Source organism: Dendrobates tinctorius, unplaced genomic scaffold, assembly GCF_039654945.1.
Source record: "Dendrobates tinctorius isolate UK_male_01 unplaced genomic scaffold, ASM3965494v1 ptg000094l, whole genome shotgun sequence".
NCBI classification, from domain to species: Eukaryota; Metazoa; Chordata; class Amphibia; order Anura; family Dendrobatidae; genus Dendrobates; species Dendrobates tinctorius.
Genome location: NW_027361762.1, coordinates 13,111,049 through 13,134,690, shown reverse-complemented (window position 1 = coordinate 13,134,690; position 23,642 = coordinate 13,111,049). Strand labels below are relative to the sequence as shown.

The window sequence follows — 23,642 nt, the reverse complement described above, 5'->3', positions numbered from 1 at the left end:
ATCTGAGGAAATGCCTGGGCTGTATCTGTACATGGATGCTGTTGTCACTGTTTCACAGCAGCATTTAAAGGGTTAACAGGCAATTTGCTGCTGTTAGAGGCAGATGCCGGCTATGTAACACAGCCCAGCAGGCATCTGCCCTGTGTGATGTGGGCTCAGCTCCTGATCTAGCTACACACAGACTCGCTCCACGACACATCTATCAGTGCTAGAGTACTGAGGGTTTAAAAAAGATCACAAACCAAGAAATAAGATGTGTAACACATAGCATAACTTTCTTACATTTTAGGTATTGGGTTCATAAAGTCTCACTTGACTATAAATAAAGTTATATTAAAATCCTACAGAACACATTTGTTCTGATTTCTCATTTTATGCTAATATGGCAGAGAAGGTTAAGACTTGGTTGGTCTAAGTCTAACTGGTGGTGGAGGGAAGCTGATGCAGCCACTAGCCTTATAGCCTTACAGCCAGGCCTTAAAGATGAGTGTGGAGAACTAGAAGCCATTGATGCAGATTAAATGATGATCAGACTAGAGGATTTTTTTTATGCAGGACTATGGTCTTATTAATGTGACCATATATAAGTTTGTACCACATTAAAAAAAAAAGTCAATATAATTGAACTTTGAAGTTTGATCATAGCCATGTGGTGTACTGTGGTTCTAATATAACTTTTAGCTGTAACTTTTATACTGGCTTTTTTTTTTTTTTTTGTGTTTTAATATATACAGGGAACCTATAATCTGTCATGCTGACCAAATCATTGTTAGCAATTGCAGGCGTGTAGTTTTTCTCTGAACTGCTAAAGCTTTTCAGCGAGAATTTGTTTATAAAAAGCAGGCTTAAAGACTTTCTCCAATTACTAGTCCTAGACAGCAGTGTCTCTAACAGTCTAGGGGAGTCGAGTAGGAAAAGGCTACTGGGGCACCTGCCTTGGGCTAGTCATCTGAGGCACATTTGTCCTCAGCTGGCCTTTCATACTGTGCTGTAAAGTGTTTCAGTTTTAGGGCTCTTGCATATGATCAAGTGTTTTGTACAAGTGCCATCCGTGGTTTTCATGGATGACACTCGTACCTATGATATTCTATGGTGCTGTAATCCTTGGAACAGATAGCAGATGTGTCCAATTTTGATGAGAATCTGCAGTTCAAGTCTTTGGGTCTATGAAAGAAATAGGACCGCATTCAGATGACGTCAAAGTGCTGTATCCTTAGCGTACCACATAAATGGCTGGAATAATCCAACCACAAATTCATGCTGCCCATTGTTTCGACAGCATGAATCCACCGTCAGGTTCCCTTTAAGAAAGGACCTCTGGTGCAGCTTTCAATGGATCAGTATTGACCTTGATGCAGTTGTGTCCCCGAAATGAGCCAATTGCTATTAGGCTGTATTCACACACAGCGTTTTTTTAGCGGTTTTTACCGCGGTTTTCACTCTAAAACCGCTAAAAATAAACTGCAGTCATTTCTATGCATTTTGCACTTTTTGTGCACATTGATGCGTTTTTACCGTGAAAAAAACTAATCGCGGTAAACGCAGCATGCACATTAATTTTGCAGACTTATCCGCTGTTTTGGCTTCTTCCATGCTTTTAGAAACCGCTACGGAAAAAAACGCAACAAACGCCGCCGAAAAATAGGTGCGGTTTCTGGGAAGGGATTCAGGTTTTTGAGCAGAAATTTTTTGCAACGTGTGCACTTAGCCTTAGAGTTACTTCATGCAGGTTTTTTTTTTTTTTTTCATGTTTTTATAATTACATCATGCCTTTTTCTCTGTTATGCCTTATGCACATTATTAAATATATTGCCAGATTTGGGTCATTATTCCTCTTGTCAGAGGGTCATATAACCTAGTCACAAGTGTATGACTGTGTGGGGAAATGTTCTGTGCCTTTTTTTTTTTTTTTTTTTTTTTTTTTTTTTTTTTTTGTAACTTGTGCCTGCATTTTACACCTGTGCTCATTATGCTCTGTCAATTTCTTGTTTTAAAGGTTTGACATGGAAACTGCGGTGGAACCTCAAAAGAAAGTGTTTAAAGCCCGCAAAACAATGAAAGCAAGTGACCGCCATCAGTTGGAAGCTGTACACAAAGCAAAAGTGGACCTGCTTAAATCTCCAGAGGTGAAGCTAGTTAATGGACTACATGAAAATGGCAATTCAGATGTGAATTACTCCCGCAATGATAAATTACTCATGGAGGACTCAAAGAATTTAAATGGCATTCTAGATATTAATTGTGATGCTCTTGAGATTCCTATTGTGAAGCTTTCTGACCTAAGAGACAGTTTAAAACACATTGACCAAACCAGTGACCTAAAGCTGTCACTTAATCTAGGACTATCTAAAAGTTCTGTATGTCAGGGAGATGGTAATACAATTGGGCCCACAGAGACGACTATCCAAACTGACACCAACCAACAAGAGCAGGATGAAATTGTTCCTCACAAAGGAGAAGAACAAGCCGATTCCAATGAACTGCTTGAGGAGATTCCCTCCTGCGAGCCTGAAAGTCCAGAGGAGCAGACCCAGTTAGACATTCCCAGTGAGAAGGAAAATTGCATGGTTTCAGAGGACTCAAGTAAGCCAGAAGATGAAAATCCTGTGGAGAACTCCCCGATCAGAGAATTGGAAAATGAAGCTATGGACATTATTTCAGAGACTCCTATTGATAATTTAGGGAATGTAATAGAAAGTAATATTACTAACGAGCCGTTTGAACCAGAGACTGTAAATTCTGGTAATGATGTAGAAAACTATGATCTCACAGCTAAGGAGCAAGAAAGTGAAGCTAGCATTGATGAGTTACAGAGTGAACTACAGAATACTGAGCAAACTGAAAGAAATGATGAAGAGCAGGAAAGTGCAGCGCTTGTAAATGAGTCACATGATACGAATGTTTCACCAAGTATGAATGTGGAAGAAAATGGGTCCCCTTTGGCGGATAAAAGTGAAACTTCAGAGTCCAAGGTAGAACAAAACAATTTTGGGGATGAGGCTATATCAAGTAGCATGGAGGTGGACCATAACATGCAAAATATAGAGCCAGTATCTCCATTACCTGCAGAAGCTCCAATTGATATGGCTCCATCAGACGCACAGATGGGGCCTGAGTTGGAAAATGCAGAAGAAATGGAAACTGATGAAATTATACCTATTCTAGAAAAGCTTGCACCACTAGAAGATAAATGTTTTTCAGAGGGCAAATCAGATGAAACTGTCCCTCATAAAGAAGAAAAAGCTGAAAATATTACAGCTTCTCCAACAAAGATTGATACTAGTGAGACTCTGCCAAGTGAAGCCTTTTTAGTGCTTTCAGATGAAGAAGACCCCTGTGATGAAAGCACTCAACTGAAAGAGAGCATTTTAACTGATCAAGGTAACTTTCTTCTCAATTCAGCACTTCTATCATTGCTTTAAAACGGGTTGTCTAGTTAGAGGAAAAAAAAGCCCCAAATGTTCAAAAATACTACTTGCTTTGTCCAACCACTGCCGATCTAGCTCTGTTGGTTTGTTGGGCCCTAATGGTCTGTTCCTTACAAACTTCCGTCATTTGTCTGCTTCAGCCTATCCGTGGCCTCAGTGGCTGTGTGCTGTGCCACTGGTACCATCACTAAGCGTCGTGCCATGAAGCCGTTACATTTTAGCAGGTTGTAACCAAGGAGCGTCTGTGGGATTGGCAGGGGATAGAGGTTTTTATTTTAGAATTTGTAGCACTTTTTTGAGACTTTCTGAAAATGGCAGCCCTTTTTATGGCCTAGTCCTCTACAATAGTTACTTTTGGTTAATCTCTATATATGTGCTACCCCTTAGGCTGTGTGCACACGCTGCGGATTAGGTGCGGATTCATCCGCGCGGATTTTGTAAAGTCCGTAGGTGAAACCACAGGTCAAAATATCTGCGGTTTTACCTGCGGATTGCTCTGCGGTTTTGCCCTGCGGTTTTTCATCTCCTCAATGGAGGAGATGGCAAACCGCAGGGGAATCCGCAGAAAGAATTGACATGTCAATTCTTTCTGCGGATTGAAAACCGCAGATAATCCGCGCGGAAAATTCCGCACCATCTGCATTGCAGTTTTTAATTCCCATAGGGAATCATGGTACTGTACACCGCAGCAAAAATCCGCAGCGTGTGCACACAACCTGAAAGAAAAAAAAATTGTAAATTTATATATAATTATTTTTAACTGCTTGAACAATTGTGATCACTTTCCTCAAAACTTCTTATTACTACCAGACAGATTTTTTGACAAGGAACTGTAGAAGCCATGCTTTCCTGGAAAAGATTGCAGACTGTGTCCTCACACTTGGAAAACTTCCCACAACCCCTTAATGACCGCCAATACATCTTTTAACTGACCTGAGATATAAGAAAATAGCCTCCCCATACAGGTGACAATCGAGAAGCTGTTGACAGTACACTACAGCAAGTTGTCAGTTATATCAGCCACGATCAGTGTTGGCACCGTCCATATGTGTTTAACCCCTTAGATGCTGCTGTAAATGGTGACTATATCATGTGAATGGTTAGCGGGGTCTGGGGGCTTCCTATTTATCCTCATTGGTACCCGGAGATCATGTTTGTGTGGTCCTGATGTTTGCCATGGCAATTCATGGTCAAATAGCAGCCTTAGTCTCTCGGCTGTTGTAACCTGTTCAGAAGTTAGTGACATTTAGGTGGTAAAAATACTTTTTCATTTGTATCATGTCACTTTGCATTAATTCCTGAAAATCACCTGAAGGGTTAATAAACTACCTGACAGCAGTTTTCAGAATGTCAGGGGGTGCTGTATTTAAAATGATATCCCTTTGGGGGGCTTTCCAATATAGGTTCCAAAAGTCACTTCCAAAGTCACTTCAAACCTGGATTGGTCCCTAAAAAATAAATGTTGTAAATTTCCTTTAACCCCTTCACTACCAAGGGTGGTTTTCACGTTAACTCCCAGGCCAGTTTTTACAATTCTGACCACTGTCCCTTTATGAGGTAATAACTCTGAAACGCTTCCATGGATCCCAGTGATTCTGACATTGTTTTCTTGTGACATATTGTACTTCAGGTTAGTGATAAAATTTAATTCAAATAACTTGCGTTTATTTGTGAAAAAAATTGAAGTTTGGCGAAAATTTTTAAAATTTCGCAATTTTCCAACTTTGAATTTTTATGCCCTTAAATCACAGAGATATAGCACACAAAAAACTTGATAAGTAACATTTCCCACGTTTACTTTACATCAGCACAATTTTGGATCCAAAATTTTTTTTTGTTAGGAAGTTATAAGGGTTAAAAATTGACCAGCGATTTCTCATTTTTGCAACACCATTTTTTTTTTTTTACGGACCACATCACATTTGAAGCCACTTTGCGGGGTCTATATGATAGAAAATGCCCAAAAGTGACACCATTCTTAAAACTGCACCCCTTAAGGTGCTCAAAACCACATTCAAGAAGTTTATTAACCCTTTAGGTGCGTCACAGGAATTTTTTGAATATTTAAAAAAAAATTTAACTTTTTCACAAAAAAAATACTTCAGGTTCATTTTTTTTTTATTTTACCAAGGGTAACAGGAGAAATTGGACTGCAAAAGTTATTGTGCAATTTGTCCTGAGTACGTTGATACCTGATATGTGGGAGGGAACCACTGTTTCGGCGCAAGGCAGAGCTCAGAAGGGAAGGAGCGCCGTTTGACTTTTTCAAAGCAAAATTGGCTGGAATTCAGATCGGACGCCATGTCGCGTTTGGAGAGCCCCTAATGTACCTAAACAGTGGAAACCCCCCCCCCCCCCATAAATGACCCTATTTTGGAAACTAGACCCCCCAAGGAACTTATCTAGATATGTGGTGAGAACTTTGAGCCCACAAGGGCTTCACAGAAGTTTATAACGTACAGCGGTACAATTAAAAAATCATATTTTTTCCACAAAAATGATCTTTTCACCCCCAATTTTTATTTTCCCAAGGGTAACAGGACCCTAAAAGTTATTGTGAAATTTGTCCTGAGTACGCTGATACCCCACATGGGTGCATGGTAGAGCTCGGAAGGGAAGCAGCGCCATTTGACGTTTTTGGCTGGAATTGAGATCGGACACCATGTCGCGATTGGAGAACCCCTGATGTACCAAAACAGTGAAAACTTCCCACAAATGACACCATTTTGGAAACTAGACCCCCCCCAAGGAACTTATCTAGTTGTGTGTTGAGAACTTTGAACCCCCCCCCCCCAGTGCTTCACAGAAGTTTATAATGCCTGGGCGTGAAAATAAAAAAAACATATTTTTTCCACAAACATGATCTTTTAGTCATCAATTTTTTTATTTTCCCAATGGTACCAGGAGAAATTGGACCCCAAAAGTTGTTGTCCAATTTGTCCTAAGTACGCTGATACCTCATATGTGGGAGAAAACTACTGTATGGGCACACGTCGGGGCTCGGAAGGGAAGTAGTGACGTTTTGGAATGCAGACTTTGATGGAATGGTCTGCGGGTGTCATGTTGCTTTTGGAGAGCCCCTGATGTACCTAAACAGTGGAAACCCCCCACAAGTGGCCCCATTTTGGAAACTAGATCCCCTAAGGAACTTATCTAGATGTGTGGTGAGCACTTTGAATCCCCAAGAGCTTCACAGAAGTTTATAATGCCCGGGCATGAAAATAAAAAAAATCGTATTTTTTCCACAAAAATGATATTTTTGCCCCCAATTTTTTATTTTCCTAAGGGTAACAGGAGAAATAATTGGACCCCAAAAGTTGTTTTGCAATTTGTCCTGAGTAGGATGATACCCCATATGTGGGGGTAAAACACTGTTTGGGCGCATGGCAGAGCTTGGAAGGGAAGGGGCACCATTTGACTTTTTCAACGCAGAATTGGCCGGAATTGAGATCCGACGCCATGTTGCATTTGGAGAGCACCTGATGTGCCCACACAGTGGAAACCCCCCAATTCTAACTTCAACCCTAACCCCAACACACCCCTAACCTTAATCTTAGCCCTAACCCTAATGGGAAAATGGAAATAAATACATTTTCTTTTAATTTTATTATTTTTCCCTAACTAACGGGGGGTTAGATTTACTATTTATGGCGGTTTTTATATTTGGCAGCTGTCATAGGCTAAAAGACGCTTTTTATTGGAAAAATTATAATTTTTCCGTATTTTGACCCACAGAGTCATGTGAGGTCTTAGTTTTTGCGGGACGAGTTGACATTTTTATTGGTATCATTTTCGGGCACATGACATTTTTTGATCGCTTTTTAATCCGATTTTTGGGACGCAGAATGAACAAAAACCAGGGTTTCATGAATTTTTTTTGGGGGGTGCGTTTACACCGTTCTGCGTGCGGTAAAATTGATAAAGCGGTTTTATTCTTCGGGTCAGTACGGTTACATCGATACCTCATTTGTCATTTTTTGTTTGGTCTCTTATGCAATGAAAACTATTTTATATAAAAAAGAATTATTTCCAGGACGTCCACCTGACAGCACCATGGAGGACGTCCTCCTCCTCCTTACAGGGACAGGAAAGCACACGAGAGGTTAAAAGGCCATGTCCCACCCCCTTTCCCTTAGTGTTTTTCCTGTCCCTGCACGGAGGGACACACGAGAGCTTACCGGAGGGGCTCAGGGGATCGTGCGGCCAGTCCAATCCTTCCCCTGTCAAGAGGTCTCGGGGCCGAAACTCCCCGATGGGGAGTCCCTCGGCTCCAAAGGCCGGGAGCAGGACGACGCTCCTGGAGGGAGCCGTTCCTCCCGGTGGGGGGCTCTCGGCTCCAGGACGGGTCGGCTCCCCGCAGGCGGCAGGCCGAGTGGGCACCGACAGAAGAGGGCGCAATCGGGGTTGCCAGGCCAGACGGGCCGGGCCCCGCGGCGGGCCGAGTACCCGCAGGACGGCGCCGACGGCTGGCGAGGTCAGTACTGGGAGGCCTCCAGCGGAACGCCATAGCAGGCGGGGAGGCGGCTCCCTGCAGGCGGCGGCACCGGGGAACCGAGCGCGGTCGCGCGCAGAAGCCCGGCAGGAAATGGAGGCGCGGCTTACCAGCGTCACATCCGGTGACGTCAAACGCCGGTTTCAAATCCAGGGCGCGCGCGCTCCTGGACCACAGCGCTCTCCAGAGTCGCCACAGGTCGGTGACTGCATTGGTCGAGCCTGGAGCAGGATGGAAAGCAACGCTGCAGCTGGTGGAGGGGTAAGTGCGCATAGCGCAGACCACCCTCCCCACCCATCCCCACAGCCCAGATTTGAATAGGTGCCCCTTATGTTATTAGGAAAAGGGAATCCCGGCAGAGTCCCCCTCGGGGAAGGACCCGGCAAAAGCCAACTCCAAATCGGTCAGATGTCCGGTGTGCAGAGCAAAGCTGCCAGACACCTATAACAAGACCCTATGCGGTCCCTGTACCTCCAGGGTCATAGGCGAGGAACAGCCATCTCTCCTTTCCGAAATGAGGTCGCTGATAAGGGAAGAGATTCAGGCCTCTACAGCCCGTCGTCAGTCCCCCAGCCCTGGGCCAAGTCGCAAGCGTCCAAGGTGGGAACCAGACCCAGTATCAGAAGCGAGCCCTAGCGAGGAATCCGATTTCCGGGACTCAGACCAGGAGGAAGAAGGCGAGATCCCGGGGGATAGACAGGATCAGAGCAGGAAGTACCTATTCAGACTGGAGGATACGGACGAGCTGGTACACGCGGTCAGAAATACCATGCAGATGGAAGAAGTCCCTAAGCCACAGTCCAGGCAGGACTTAATGTTTGGAGGGCTGGTGTCCCGCAAACAGGTGGTGTTCCCTGTAAGCGAACACATCAAAGCAATGATCCAGGAGGAGTGGAAGGAAGCAGAGCGTCGGTTGACACTCTCCCGAGACTTTCAAAATAGACTGCCCTTCGATCCCGAGGAAACTCTGGCGTGGGAAGAAGTCCATAAAATCGACGTCCCAGTCGCCAAAGTTACTAAAAAGACGGCTATCCCATCCGAGGACTCATCAGGTCTTCGAGACCCGATGGATAGAAAGGCGGACGTCTTGTTAAAAAGAGCATGGGAGACGTCGGCGGCCCTGATTAGAGCCAACATAGCAGCCACCTCGGTGGCCAGGTCTATGTTCTTGTGGTTGGGGCAGTTGGAGGAACACCTAACCAACAAGACCCCGAGGTCAGAGATACTAGCATCTCTTCCTCTCTTGAAATCAGCCACGGCGTTCCTGTCGGATACGTCAGCGGAATCAGTAAGGTTTGCAGCCAGAAACAGCTCCCTCTCTAATGCGGCCAGGAGAGCAGTCTGGCTTAGATCCTGGTCGGGGGATAGCTTTGCTTTAGAAGGGTTATGTGCCATCCCTTTCTCGGGCCAGAGGGTGTTTGGTCCAGCCCTTGATAATATCCTTGAGCTGGTGTCCAATAAGAATAAGGGATTCCCGGAAGGAAAACCCAGGCGGCCCCAGTCCTTTCGGAGAGGCTCCTTCAGAGGACAGACGGAGTTTAGGGGTCGGGCGAGGTCTAATAAAAGCTCCTACAATGGCTCCTTCAGCCAAAGTGGGAGGAACAGAGGTCCCCCATTTTCATCAACATCTAGATCGAGGAGACAATGACGCCATAGGCATTGGGGGGAGACTTCGCCACTTTGCAGCAAACTGGTCCCGAGTCACCAACAATCAGTGGGTTCTCAGAACCATCAGGGAAGGCTACAGGATAGAGCTCTATTCTCCTCCCCCCGACATATATTGCCCCCACCGTCGTCCGGGAGGACTCCGCAATGTGGTCGGATCTTCAGGACATGTTAGATTCAGGGGTCATAATACCAGTTTCACCATCAGAAAGAGGGAGAGGGCACTACTCTTCCCTGTTTGCAATCACAAAGAAATCCGGCGAGGCCCGCACCATCATAAACCTGAAGCCACTAAATACTTGGGTCAGATACAGGAGGTTCCGGATGGAATCAATCCGATCCGCAATTCCCCTAATAGACAGGGACGCAGTTATGTGCACCCTAGACCTAAAAAAGGCGTACTATCAGGTTCCTATCCATCCCTCATCCCAAAGCCTACTAAGGTTCGCGATCAGCTTACCAGCCCGGACCTGCCATTTCCAGTTCCAGGGTCTTCCATTCGGGTTGGCCTCAGCTCCCAGGATCTTTACGAAACTGGTGGTAGAGGTGGTGGCCTACCTGAGAGATCAGGGTATCGTGATTGTTCCGTACCTGGACGACTTCTTACTGGTGGCAAGATCCAAAGAAGCGCTCATCCGAGACAGGATCCGAACAACTACCGTAATGGAGTTCCTGGGCTGGGTGATCAACTGGGAGAAGTCGGACCTCACACCAGAAAGGTATTCCTGGGAGTCCTCCTAGACTCAGCCGACAGAATATCCTGGCTACCCGAGCAGAAGCAGAAGACCATTCAGGCCAGAACCAGAGGCCTGTTGAAGCATCAATGCTCCATAAGAGAAGCAATGGAGGTCCTGGGCCTCATGACGGCCTGCATCCAGTGCGTCCGATGGGCCCAATTCCACTCGCGATTGTTACAAAGAGAAATCCTCGCGAGGTGGGACAGGAGTCAGGCGTCGCTAGACAAACCCCTAAGGCTCTCAGGACGAGTAAAGGAGTCCCTTCGCTGGTGGTCACAATCCAGGAACCTTCAGGTGGGCGTGCATTGGACAACCTCTCCATACGTGGTAGTCACCACAGACGCAAGTGCGTGGGGATGGGGAGCCCACATAGAAGGGAAGATCTTCCAGGGGAAGTGGCCAGCAAGCATCAAGGCCAGATCCTCCAATTTCAAGGAACTCTTCGCGGTCTGGGAAGCGTTGCGGAGAAACCGGTCGGTACTAAAGAGTCGTCATGTCCGCATATTATCCGACAATACAATGACAGTGGCATTCCTGAAACACCAGGGAGGAACCAGACATCAACCACTACAGGCACTGGCGGAAAAGATATTCACGTGGGCAGAACGAACAGTCCGATCCGTGACCGCGGTACATCTAGAGGGTTCCCAAAACGAAGTGGCAGACTACCTGAGCAGACAACAGATCCACCCGACAGAGTGGGAATTGAACGTAGAAATCTTCGACCAGCTTTGTCAGCGCTGGGGGACCCCCAGTATAGATCTCTTCGCAAGCCGGAAGAACTCGAAGGTTCCCAGATTCTACTCCCTAAATCCGATGGACCACCCAGAAGGCGTAGACGCCCTGAGTCAGACTTGGGGAGAATCCCTCTCTTATGCGTTCCCACCACTGGCCCTCATACCGGCAGTGCTCAGGAAGATACGCGAGGACCACGCAAGAGTGATATTGATAGTGCCATACTGGCCGAGGAGAAGCTGGTTTCTCCTTCTAGGAGCCATGGCAGTAGAAGATCCAGTCGAACTGCCCCTGTGGGAGAACATCATCCACCAGGGCCCGATCCACCACCCGGACCCAGCAAGACTCCATCTATCGGCTTGGATCCTGAGAGGGACATCCTGAAGGCAAAAGGATTGTCGGAGCAGGTCATATCCACCCTACAGGCCAGTAGGAAGCCGGTGACATCGGCAATTTATCGGAAGATATGGAAAAGATTCTGTCTGGAGGGTGGCAGGTCCGAGCTCGTGGCAGGCACCCCTGATCTCCCTAACATACTAGGGTTCCTGCAGGCAGGTTTTAATAAAGGCCTCAAGCCCAGCACTCTAAAAGTCCAGGTTTCAGCCTTGAGCGCCTTCTTCGATTACCAGTTAGCTGCACATCCCTGGGTGATAAGGTTTATAAAAGCCACACAGCGCCTGCGCCCCACGATTAGGCAGCTCACCCCGCCATGGGACCTGGGCCTGGTACTTCGGTTCCTCTGCTCGGACACTTTCGCCCTTAGTGAGAAGATAGCCATCCCTGCTCTCACTCGTAAAACGGCCTTCCTAGTAGCCATTACCACGGCCAAAAGAATAGGGGAGATCCAGGCCCTATCCACTAAGGACCCATACCTCCAGATAAGAGAGGACCGTATAATCCTAAGGTTAGACCCGGCATTTACCCCGAAGGTAGCCTCTACAAGAAATCTGAACCAGGAGGTAGTGTTACCCTCTTTCTGCGATAATCCCCGAAATGAGAAGGAGCGGCGGCTCCACTCGCTAGACGTGAGGCGCGCAGTTATAGAATACCTAGAGGCCACCAATAGTTGGCGTGTCGACCCGAACCTGTTCGTCCTCTTTGGAGGTAGGAATAAAGGGAAGAAGGCCTCTAAGGCGTCCATCGCTCGTTGGATTACCTCAGTAATCTCGGATGCCTACCAAGCTGAAGGCGCCAGCCCGCCAGATTCCTTAAAAGCCCACTCTACGAGGGCGGTATCGGCCTCATGGGCCGAGCGGGCGGGGGCGTCAGTTGATCAGATCTGTCGAGCGGCAACCTGGGCTAGTCTTAATACATTCTGCAAACACTACAAACTAGATGTGTTAGCTGGTCAACAAACCGCATTTGGGAGAAAAGTTCTCCAGGCGGTAATCCCACCCTGAGGAGGTGCTTTGGTACTCTCCATGGTGCGGTCAGGTGGACGTCCTGGAAAATAGGTATTAGACCTACCGGTAATGTTTCCAGGAGTCCATCCTGACAGCACGGGTAGTTCCCTCCCTGTTATGTTATACTACGTTGTGTTATGTTATACTGCAATGTATTATGTCATGTCATATGCTGTAATATGATCGTTTCATTAAACCGTTTCTAGTATCATCCACCTTGTGGTACTTGTCAAATCACTGAGGGAAAGGGGGTGGGACATGGCCTTTTAACCTCTCGTGTGCTTTCCTGTCCCTGTAAGGAGGAGGAGGACGTCCTCCATGGTGCTGTCAGGATGGACTCCTGGAAACATCATTACCGGTAGGTCTAATACCTATTTTTTGCATCGCTTTATTCTGCGAGCTATAACTTTTTAATTTTTTCGCTGATGACGCTGTATGGCTGCTCGTTTTTTGCGGGACAAGATGACGTTTTCAGCGGTACCATGGTATTTATATGCGTCTTTTTGATCGCGCGTTATTGCACTTTTTGTTCGGCGGTATGATAAATCATTTTTTGCTTCGTTTTATAATTTTTAAGGGGTTCGCTAAAGGGGTTAACTAATGGGACAGTTTTACAGGGCAGGTCGTTACGGAAGCGGCGATACCAAATGTGTACTTTTATTGTTTTTCTTTTATTTTGTTTTTTATTTCCAAAAAATGAATTTGACTATTTTTTTTTTTCTAATTTTATGTACCGATTTTTTTTTTTTTTTTTTTTTTTTTTTTTTATTAGGTTGTCTCGGGGGACATCACTGTCCTGTGACAGATCGCTGATCTGTCACATCACAGATCACTGTGACAGATCAGCAATCTGTCACAGGCATAGACGCAGACTTACTCATGCCTGCGCTTTGCAGGCACTGAGGAAGTCGGCTCCCTACAGGCCCCCGAAGGTCCCCGTCGCCATCTTGGATCCGGTGACCTGTAGGGAAAGAGACCCCTGCAGCAGCGCTGCACATTGCGCTGCTGTGGGGGGCTCAGGGAAGCACAGAGGGAGCCCCCTCCTTGCCGATGCTTCACTTTAACCCCCGGTACACCGCGATCGTGTTTGATCGCGGTGTGTAAGGGGTTAACGTGTCAGGGGCTGTCCGTGACCACCCCTGACACATTGTGCCGGGTATCAGCTGTGATAATCAGCTGACACCCAGCCGCGATCAGCGGCGCTCACCACGTGAGCGCCGCTGATCTCACTAGACGTACTATTCCGTCTTTGGGACTTAGGTCCCAGGTCACATGGACGGAATAGTACGTCCAATGTAGGTAAGGGGTTAAAAAAGAAATTGCTGTTAGCATTTTAGGAGGTTTAAAAATATAATAAAATAACATTTTACAAATGGTACTGATTTAAGGCAGACATGAGGGAAAATGTTATTTATTAATGGTCTTCTATGGTATGACTATCTGGATTAACCCACTCCCGACCTGTGACACAGCGTATGCGTCATGAAAGGCGGTGCCAATCCGACCCATGACGCATACCCTGTGTCATGAATTCAAAGCCCCCCTGCGGGTCAGGTGACCGGGGTCAATGAAAGGTCACCTGACCCGCAGATACAGGGGGCTTTGTAATTCACCACAGGGGGCGTGGCTTCGCCCCCACGTGGCTATGATCACTCTGATTGGCTGTTAAAAGTGAAACAGCCAATTGGAGTGATAGTAATATTTCATCAATGAAAATTGATGAAATATTACAATCCAGCCATGGCCGATGCTGCTGTAGCATCGGACATGGCTGGAGACACCGATTCGACCCCCACCGGCGATCGCCCCCCTCGCCACTGAATGACAGCGGGGATCTGCCGCCGCTGTCATCTGCCCCCCCTCCCATTCCCTCTGCTCCCCGCCAGCCTCCGATCCCCCCGGCACCTTCTAAGTCCCCCTTTCGCTCCCGGTGTTCGGCGGGTCCAGTTCATGGGCGCTGCCATCTTGGAAAATGGCGGGCGCATGTGCAGTGCGCCCGCCCGAATCTGCCGGCTGCAGATTCCGTTATTTCATTTTGATCACTCTCACAGTGATCAAAATAAAATAAAAAGTAAATAAACCCCCCGTTTATCACCCCCATATGTAGGCATAACTAATAAAATAAAGAAAATATTTTTATTTTTCCGTTAGGGTTGGAATGAGGGTTAGGGTTGTGATTAGGGTTAGGGATGTGTTGGGGTTAGGGCTGTGGTTAGGGGTGTGTTGGGGTTAGGGTTGAAGTTAGAATTGATGGGTTTCCACTGTTTAGGCACATCAGGGGGTCTCCAAACGCGATATGGTGCAACCATTGATTCCAGCCAATTCTGCGTTCAAAAGGTCAAACGGTGCTCCCTCCCTTCCAAGCCCCGACGTGTGCCCAAACAGTGGTTTACCCCCACATATGGGATATCAGCGTACTCAGGAAAAATTGCACAACAACTTTTGGGGACTAATTTCTCCTGTTACCCTTGGGAAAATAAAAAATTGGGGGCTAAAAAATTATTTTTGTGGAAAAAAAATTATTTTTTCATTTTCACGTCTCTGCATTATTAACTTCTGTGAAGCACTTGGGGGTTGAAAGTGCTCACAACACGTCTACATAAGTTCCTTGGGGGGTCTAGTTTCCAAAATGGGGTCACTTGTGGGGGGTTTCCATAGTTTAGGTACATCAAGGGCTCTGCAAATGTAACATGATGCCCGCAGACCATTCCATAAAAGTCTGCATACCAAAACGTCACTACTTCCCTTCCGAGCCCTGACGTGTGCCCATACAGTGGTCATCCCCCACATATGGGGTATCAGCGTACTCAGGACAAACTGGACAACAACTTTTGGGGTCCAATTTATCCTGTTACCCTTGTGAAAAAAAATATTGCGGGCTAAAAATCATTTTTTTGAGGGAAAAAAAATGATTTTTTATTTTCACGGCTCTGTTATAAACTTCTGTGAAGCACAAGGTGCTCACCACACATCTAGGTAAGTTCCTTGGGGGTCTAGTTTCCAAAATGGGGTCACTTGTGGGGGGTTTCTACTGTTTAGGCACACAGGGGCTCAGCAAATGTAACATGACGCCCGCAGACCATGCCATCAAAGTCAACATTTCAAAATGTGACTACTTCCCTTCCGAGCCCCGACGTGTGCCCAAACAGTGGTTCCCCCCCACATTTGGGGTACCAGCGTACTCAGGACAAACTGGACAACAACTTTAGGGGTCCAATTTATCCTGGTACCCTTGTGAAAATAGAAAATTGCCGACTAAAAAATTTTTTTTTTTAGGAAAAAAAAAAGATTTTTTATTTTCACTGCTCTGCATTATAAACTTCTGTGAATCACCTGGGGGTTCAAAGTGCTCACTATGCATCTAGATAAGTTCCTTAGGGGGTCTAGTTTCCAAAATGGGGTCATTTGTGGGGGAGCTCCAAAGCTTAGGCACACAGGGGATCTCCAAACACGACATGGTGTCCGCTAACGATTGGAGCTAATTTTCATTTCAAAAAGTCAAATGGCGCTCATTCCCTTCTGTGCTCTGCCGTGCGCCCAAACAGTGGCCCCCCCACATATGGGGTACCAGCGTACTCAGGACAATCTGGACAACAACTTTTGTGGTCCAATTTCTCTTGTTACCCTTGTGAAAATAAAAAATAGCGTGCTAAAAAAATCATTTTTGAGGAAAAAAAATGATTTTTTATTTTCACTGCTCTACGTTATAAACTTTTGTGAAGCACTTGGGGGTTCAAAGTGCTCACTACACATCTATATAAGTTCCTTAAGGGGTCTAGTTTCCAAAATGGTGTCACTTGTGGGGGAGCTCCAATGTTTAGGCACACGGGGCTCTCCAAACGCGACATGGTGTCCGATAACAATTGGAGCTAATTTTTCATTCAAAAAGTCAAATGGTGCTCCTTCCCTTCCGGGCCCTGCCGTGCACCCAAACAGTGGTTTATGACCACATATGAGGTATTGGTGTGCTCAGGAGAAATTGCCCAACAAATTTTATGATCCATTTTATCCTGTTGCCCATGTGAAAATGAAAAAACTGAGGCTAAAAGATAATTTTTGTGAAAAAAAAAAAGACTTTTTTTTTTTCTTACAGATCAATTTGAGAAGCACCTGGGGGTTCAAAGTGATCAGTATGCATCTAGATAAGTTCCTTGGGGGGTCTAGTTTCCAAAATGGGGCCACTTGTGTGGGAGCTCCAGTGTTTAGGCACACAGCGACTCCAAACGCGACATGGCAAGCGCTAAATATTCCAGCATATTTTCCATTCAAAAAGTCAAATGGTGCTCCTTCCCTTCTGAGCCCTGCCGTGCGCCCAAACAGTGGTTTATGACCACATATGAGGTATCGTGTACTCAGGGGAAATTGCCCAACATATTTTATGATCGATTTTATCCTGTTGCCCATGTGAAAATGAAAAAATTGATGCTGAAAGAAAATTTGTGTTGGAAAAATTAAAATGTCCATTTTTTTCTTCCACATTGCTTTAGCTGCTGTGAAACACCTGAAGGGTTAATAATCTTCTTGAATGTAGTTTTGAGTAGCTTGAGGGGTTCAGTTTTTAGAATGGTGTCACTTTTGGGTATTTTCTGCCATATAGACCCCTCAAAGTGACTTCAAATGTGAGGTGGTCCATAAAAAAAAATGGTTTTGTAAATTTTGTTGTAAAAATGAGAAATCACTGGTCAACTTTTAACCCTTATAACTTCCTATCAAAAAAATATTTTGCTTCCAAAATTGTACTGATGCAAAGTAGACATGTGGGAAATGTTATTTAGTAACTATTTTGTGTCACATAACTCTCTAGTTTAACAGAATAAAAATTCAAAATTTGAAAATTGCGAAATTTTCACCAAATTTCTGATTTTTTCACAAACGCAAAAATTATCGACCTAAATTTAGCACTAATATGAAGCCCAATATGTCACGAAAAAACAATCTCAGAATCGCTAGGATGCGTTGAAGCGTTTCAGAGTTATTACCTCATAAAGGGACAAGGTCAGAATTGCAAAAAATGGCCAGGTCATTAACCCCTTACCTACAATTGACGTAATATTCCGTCCATGTGTCCATGGACCTAATTACCATGGACGGAATATTACGTCATCGCGATCAGCGGCGCCCACGTGGTGAGCGCCGCTGATCGCGGCCGAGTGTCAGCTAATTATCATAGCTGACACCCGGCACAATGTGTCAGGGGCGGTCACGGACCGCCTCCGACACGTTAACCCCTTGCACACCGCGATCAAACGCGATCGCGGTGTACCGGGGGTTAAAGGGAAGCATCGGCAGGGAGGGGGCTCCCTCCGTGCTTCCCTGAGCCCCCCACGGCAGCGCAATGTGCAGCGCTGCTGCGGGGGGCTCTTTCCCTACAGGCCCCCGGATCCAAGATGGCGACGGGGGCCTGCAGGGAGCTGACTTCCTCACTGCCTGCAAAGCGCAGGCATGAGGAAGTCTGCAGCAGTGCCTGTGACAGATCGCTGATCTGTCACAGTGATCTGTGATGTGACAGATCAGCGATCTGTCACAGGACAGTGATGTCCCACCTGGGACAAGGTAATAAAGTAAAAAAAAAAAAAAAAAAAAAAGTGTTAAAAATAATAAAAAAAAAATCGCTAAATAAATCAGTAAAAAAAAAAAAATATTCCCCAATAAATCCATTTTTTCAAAATAAAAAAAAACAAAAACAATAAAAGTACACATATTTGGTATCGCCGCGTCCGTAATGACCTGCCCTATAAAACTGTCCCATTAGTTAACCCCTTTAGCGAACCCCTTAAAAAATAAAAATAAAAAACGAAGCAAAAAATAATGATTGATTATCATACCACCGAACAAAAAGTGCAATAACGCGCGATCAAAAAGACGCATATAAATATGCATGGTACCGCTGAAAACGTCATCTTGTCCCGCAAAAAACGATCCACCATACAGCATCATCCGCAAAAAAATAAAAAAGTTATAGCTCGCAGAATAAAGCGATACAAAAATAATTATTTTTTATATAAAATAGTTTTCATTGCAAAAAACCGACAGAACATAAAAAAACGACCTAAATGAGGTATCGCTGTAACCGTACTGACCCGAAGAATAAAACCGCTTTATCAATTTTACCGCACGCGGAACGGTGTAAACGCACCCCCCCAAAAGAAATTCATGAAACGCTGGTTTTTGTGCATTCTGCGTCCCAAAAATCGGAATAAAAAGCGATCAAAAAATGTCACGTGCCCGAAAATGGTACCAATAAAAACGTCAACTCGTCCCGCAAAAAATAAGACCTCACATGACTCGGTGGGTCAAAATACGGAAAAATTATAGCTCACAATATGTGGTGATGCAAAAACTATTTTTACAATAAAAAGCGTCTTTTAGCGTGCGACAGCCGCCAAACATAAAAACCGCCATAAATCGTAAATCAAACCCCCCGTTATCACCCCCTTAGTTAGGGAAAAATAATAAAACTAAAAGAAAATGTATTTATTTCCATTTTCCCGGTAGGGTTAGGGCTAGGGCTAGGGTTAGGGCTAGGGCTCAGATTAGGGTTAGGGGTGTGTTGAGGTTCGGGTTGGAGTTAGAATTGGGGGTTTCCACTGTTTGGGCACATCAGGTGCTCTCCAAAGGCAACATGGCGTCTGATCTCAATTCCAGCCAATTCTGCGTTGAAAAAGTCAAATGGTGCTCCTTCCCTTCCAAGCTCTGCCATGTGCCCAAACAGTGTTTTACCCCCAAATGTAGGGTATCAGCCTACTCAGGACAAATTACAAAACAACTTTTGGGGTCCAATTTCTCCTGTTACCCTTAGGAAAATAAAAAATTGGGGGCAAAAATAAAATTTTGCGGAAAAAAATGTTTTTTTTATTTTCACGCCCAGGCGTTATAAACTTCTGTGAAGCACTTGGGGGTTCAAAGTGCTCTCCACACATCTAGATAAGCTCGGTGGGGGGTCTAGTTTCCAAAATGGGGTCACTTGTGGGGAGTTTCAATAGTTTAGGTACATTAGGGGCTCTCCAAACGCATATGACACCCGCATACCAATCCATCAAAGTCTGCATTCCAAAACGTCACTACTTCCCTTCCGAGCCCCGACGTGTTCCCATACAGTAGTTTTCTCCCACATATGAGGTATCAGCGTACTCAGGACAAATTGGACAACAACTTTTGGGGTCCAATTTCTCCTGTTACCCTTGGGAAAATAAAAAAAATGGGGACTAAAAGATGATGTTTGTTGAAAAAATACGATATTTTTATTTTCACGCCCGGTCGTTATAAACTTCTGTGAAGCACTGGGGGGTTCAAAGTGCTCACCACACATCTAGATAAGTTCATTAGGGGGTCTAGTTTCCAAAATGGGGTCACTTTTGGGGGGTTTCCACTGTTTAGGTACATCAGGGGCTCTCCAAACGCAACATGACACCCGCAGACCATTCCATCAAAGTCTGCATTCCAAAACGTCACTACTTCCCTTCCGAGCCCCGACGTGTGCCCATACAGTAGTTTTCTCCCACATATGAGGTATCAGCGTACTCAGGACAAATTGGACAACAACTTTTGGGGTCCAATTTCTCCTGTTACCCTTGGGAAAATAAAAAAATGGGGACTAAAAGATCATGTTTGTGGAAAAAATACGATTTTTTTATTTTCACGCCCGGACGTTATAAACTTCAGTGAAGCACTGGGAGGTTCAAAGTGCTCACCACACATCTAGATAAGTTCCTTGGGGGGTCTAGTTTCCAAAATGGTGTCATTTGTGGGGGGTTTCTACTGTTTTGGTACATCAGGGGCTTTCCTAACGCGACATGGTGTCCGATCTCAATTCCAGCCAAAAACGTCAAATGGCGCTGCTTCCCTTCCGAGCTCTGCCATACGCCCAAATAGTGGTTTACCCCCACATGTGGGGTATCAGCGTACTCAGGATAAATTGCACAATATCTTTTAGGGTCCTGTTACTTTTGGAAAAATAAGAATTGAGGGTGAAAAGATCATTTTTGTGGAAAAAATATGATTTTTTAATTGTACTGCTGTACGTTATAAACTTCTGTGAAGCCCTTGGGGGTTCAAAGTTCTCACCACACATCTAGATAAGTTCCTTGGGGGGTCTAGATTCCAAAATGGTGTCATTTGTGGGGGGTTTCCACTGTTTTGGTACATCAGGGGTTTTCCAATCGCGACATGGTGTCCGATCTCAATTCTAGCCAAAAACGTCAAATGGCGCTGCTTCCCTTCCGAGCTCTGCTATGCGCCCAAATAGTCATTTACACCCACATATGGGGTATCAGCGTACTCAGGACAAATTGCACAATAACTTTTAGGGTCCTGTTACCCTTGGAAAAATAAAAATTGGGGGTGAAAAGATCATTTTTGTGGAAAAAATATGATTTTTTAATTGTACCGCTGTACGTTATAAACTTCTGTGAAGCCCTTGTGGGTTCAAAGTTCTCACCACATATCTAGATAAGTTCCTTGGGGGGTCTAGTTTCCAAAATGGGGTCACTTGGGGGGGTTTCCACTGTTTAGGTACATCAGGGGCTCGCCAAACGTGACATGGCGTCCGATCTGAATTCCAGCCAATTTTGCATTGAAAAAGTCAAACGGCGCTCCTTCCATTCTGAGCTCTGCCATGCGCCGAAACAGTGGTTCCCCCCCACATATCAGGTATCAGCGTACTCAGGACAAATTGCACAATAAGTCTTGCAGTCCAATTTCTCCTGTTACCCTTGGTAAAATAAAGAAAATTGAACCTGAAGTATTTTTTTTGTGAAAAAAAGTTAAATGTTCATTTTTTTTTTAATATTCAAAAAATTCCTGTGACGCACCTAAAGGGTTAATAAACTTCTTGAATGTGGTTTTAAGCACCTTAAGGGGTGCAGTTTTTAGAATGGTGTCACTTTTGGGTATTTTCTATCATATAGACCCCTCAAAGTGGCTTCAAATGTGAAGTGGTCCCTAAAAATAAAATGGTGTTGCAAAAATGAGAAATCGCTGGTCAATTTTTAACCCTTATAACTTCCTAACAAAAAAAAATTTTGGTTCCAAAACTGTGCTGATGTAAAGTAAACATGTGGGAAATGTTATGTATTAAGTTTTTTGTGTGCCGTATCGCTGTGATTTAAGGGCATAAAAATTCAAAGTTGGAAAATTGCGAAATTTTCAAAATTTTCGCCAAATTTCCGTTTTTTTCACAAATAAACGCAAGTTATTTGAATGCAATTTTACCACTAACATGAAGTACAATATGTCACGAGAAAACAATGTCAGAATCACCGGGATCCATAGAAGCGTTCCAGAGTTATGACCTCATAAAGGTACAGTGGTCAGAATTGTAAAAATTGGCCCGGTAGTTAACGTGCAAACCACCCTTGGTAGTGAAGGGGTTAAGGTCAAAATAGGCTGGGTCATGAAGGGGTTAAAGGGAAAATCATTCAAAATTTTGAAAATTGTTAATTTTTTTTTTCACATTTTTGTAAAATTTATGATGTTTTTTTATAAATAAAACAAAACTTATCAACCTAAATTAACCATTATTATAAATTTTAATGTGTCACGAAAAAACATTTCTCAAAACCCCACTTGGATTTGTTGAAGCGTTCCAGAGTTACTACCACACAAAGTGACACTGGTTAGGTTTTAAAAATTTGGCCCAGTCACTAAGGGGTGCATTAAAGGTGTATTGAATGGGGTGGTGGTCGCATGCATTGCTACTTCAATTTCCTGTGGCTCTGATGGTGAAAACAAGTACATCACATTATTTTCCACATGGCCCTGATCTGGGGATCACTGGGAGTCCCATTGTCATGTCTTCAGAGATCAGCAAGTTATTCCCTATCTGTATGATATAACTTTGATATCAGGGAATAATCCTTTAATTAAAACAAAGTTATCTACCTGAATGCTGCTGATCAACTGCATTATATCATATTGGAATATCACCTGCTACTTTCACCTGGTTGGGTCTGGGTAATCTGGATGCTTTTTTTTTTTTTTTTTTCTCCTAATAAAATGCAACGTTCTCTACCTTGTTCTGATTATATAGAACAGGTTTTTTTCTGGGGTGCAGTTGGGACTGCTTTATAGTAAGTGTGCAAGTACAGTGCTCAATCATTGGCTTCAATGGGGAAGTAAGTATCTTCATTTTGGCTTAAAACACTTTTTTTTTTTTTTTTTTTTGCTGCAGATGAGGTTAAAGAAGTTATTGCGGAGCCAGAGGGGAAACCTGCTGATGAACATACAGAGCCAGAAACGAAGGATGAACCACAAGCAGAGAAAAGTAATATTTCAGTATTTTACAGTATTACTTGTTACTGCCAAACTTTTTAGAAATTGGTTAATGGTAGAGATCATGTCTAGCAGTAAAGGTTTTCAGATTCCACGCATTCAAGTTCAAAGAGACTACACTGTCCAGAAGACTTACAGTATGTTTACTTTTTTTTTTTTTAGTTTGTAGTGCTTAATCTTTTTAGTACATATCCTTCACCGTTGAAAGGACTGTCATAGGATTCACAAATTCTTCTTTTCTTGAAATAATTTAATTAATCTGATCATGTGACCGAAGTGTTCAGCGTAACCTTTGTATTTCGCAGTCAGCCAGCCCTCTTTACACAATGCTGTGGAGCACCTATAGGAAGATCTTGATCTGATAAAACAATATTGATGTGTCCTATCCTTTACTATTTGAAGCTTCTTTAAAAAAGCGCCCCAGCAATTATTTTTACACACATAATGCTTTCTCACCATCAATATTCTCACTATTTTAACTTTCAATCCCAACTCTGCAATATCTCTGCATCTCTCTCCCCTCTTCATTATATAAAGTTGTTTAGTGCTCCCCAGTCTGACTGCCAGTCCAGTACATGCTCTAATGTGTAGACATGAAGTCAGCATCTGAGTTACTGTGAAGTGCAGGATGACTTGATTATCAATTCTCCTAGCATCTTTCTTTCGCCACCAAACTCTGCTCACATTGTCCATCTGTATCTCTTCCCATTTTGTCTTTAGCTTTAATTTTTCTTTTAAATCACAGCACAGTTTTTCAAGAATAGAATGCAAAAGTAATGCTGCTGTTAATATGATCAGAAAAGACAGTTTTTATTTTAGACACTTTCATAAATCTGTTTATCTTTTCTACTTTAACACAGCAGTGATACAGTAGGTGAGACAGGCCAAAGCTGCATAACATGCAACACACAAG

At 44.3% G+C, this 23,642-nt stretch overlaps 1 protein-coding gene across 3 annotated transcripts in view; it reads left to right on the top strand.

Annotated features, from left to right (window-relative positions):
* ATF7IP (activating transcription factor 7 interacting protein) overlaps nt 1-23,642 on the top strand; it is a 95,700-nt gene that overhangs the window by 22,250 nt on the left and 49,808 nt on the right. For all 3 annotated transcript variants that reach the window (XM_073586672.1, XM_073586674.1, XM_073586673.1), the window contains exons 2-3: nt 1,997-3,381; nt 22,629-22,721. In XM_073586672.1, coding sequence (XP_073442773.1) covers nt 2,004-3,381; nt 22,629-22,721 — 1,471 coding nt within the window. In that variant the 5' untranslated portion in view covers nt 1,997-2,003. The remainder of the gene's footprint in view (nt 1-1,996; nt 3,382-22,628; nt 22,722-23,642) is intronic.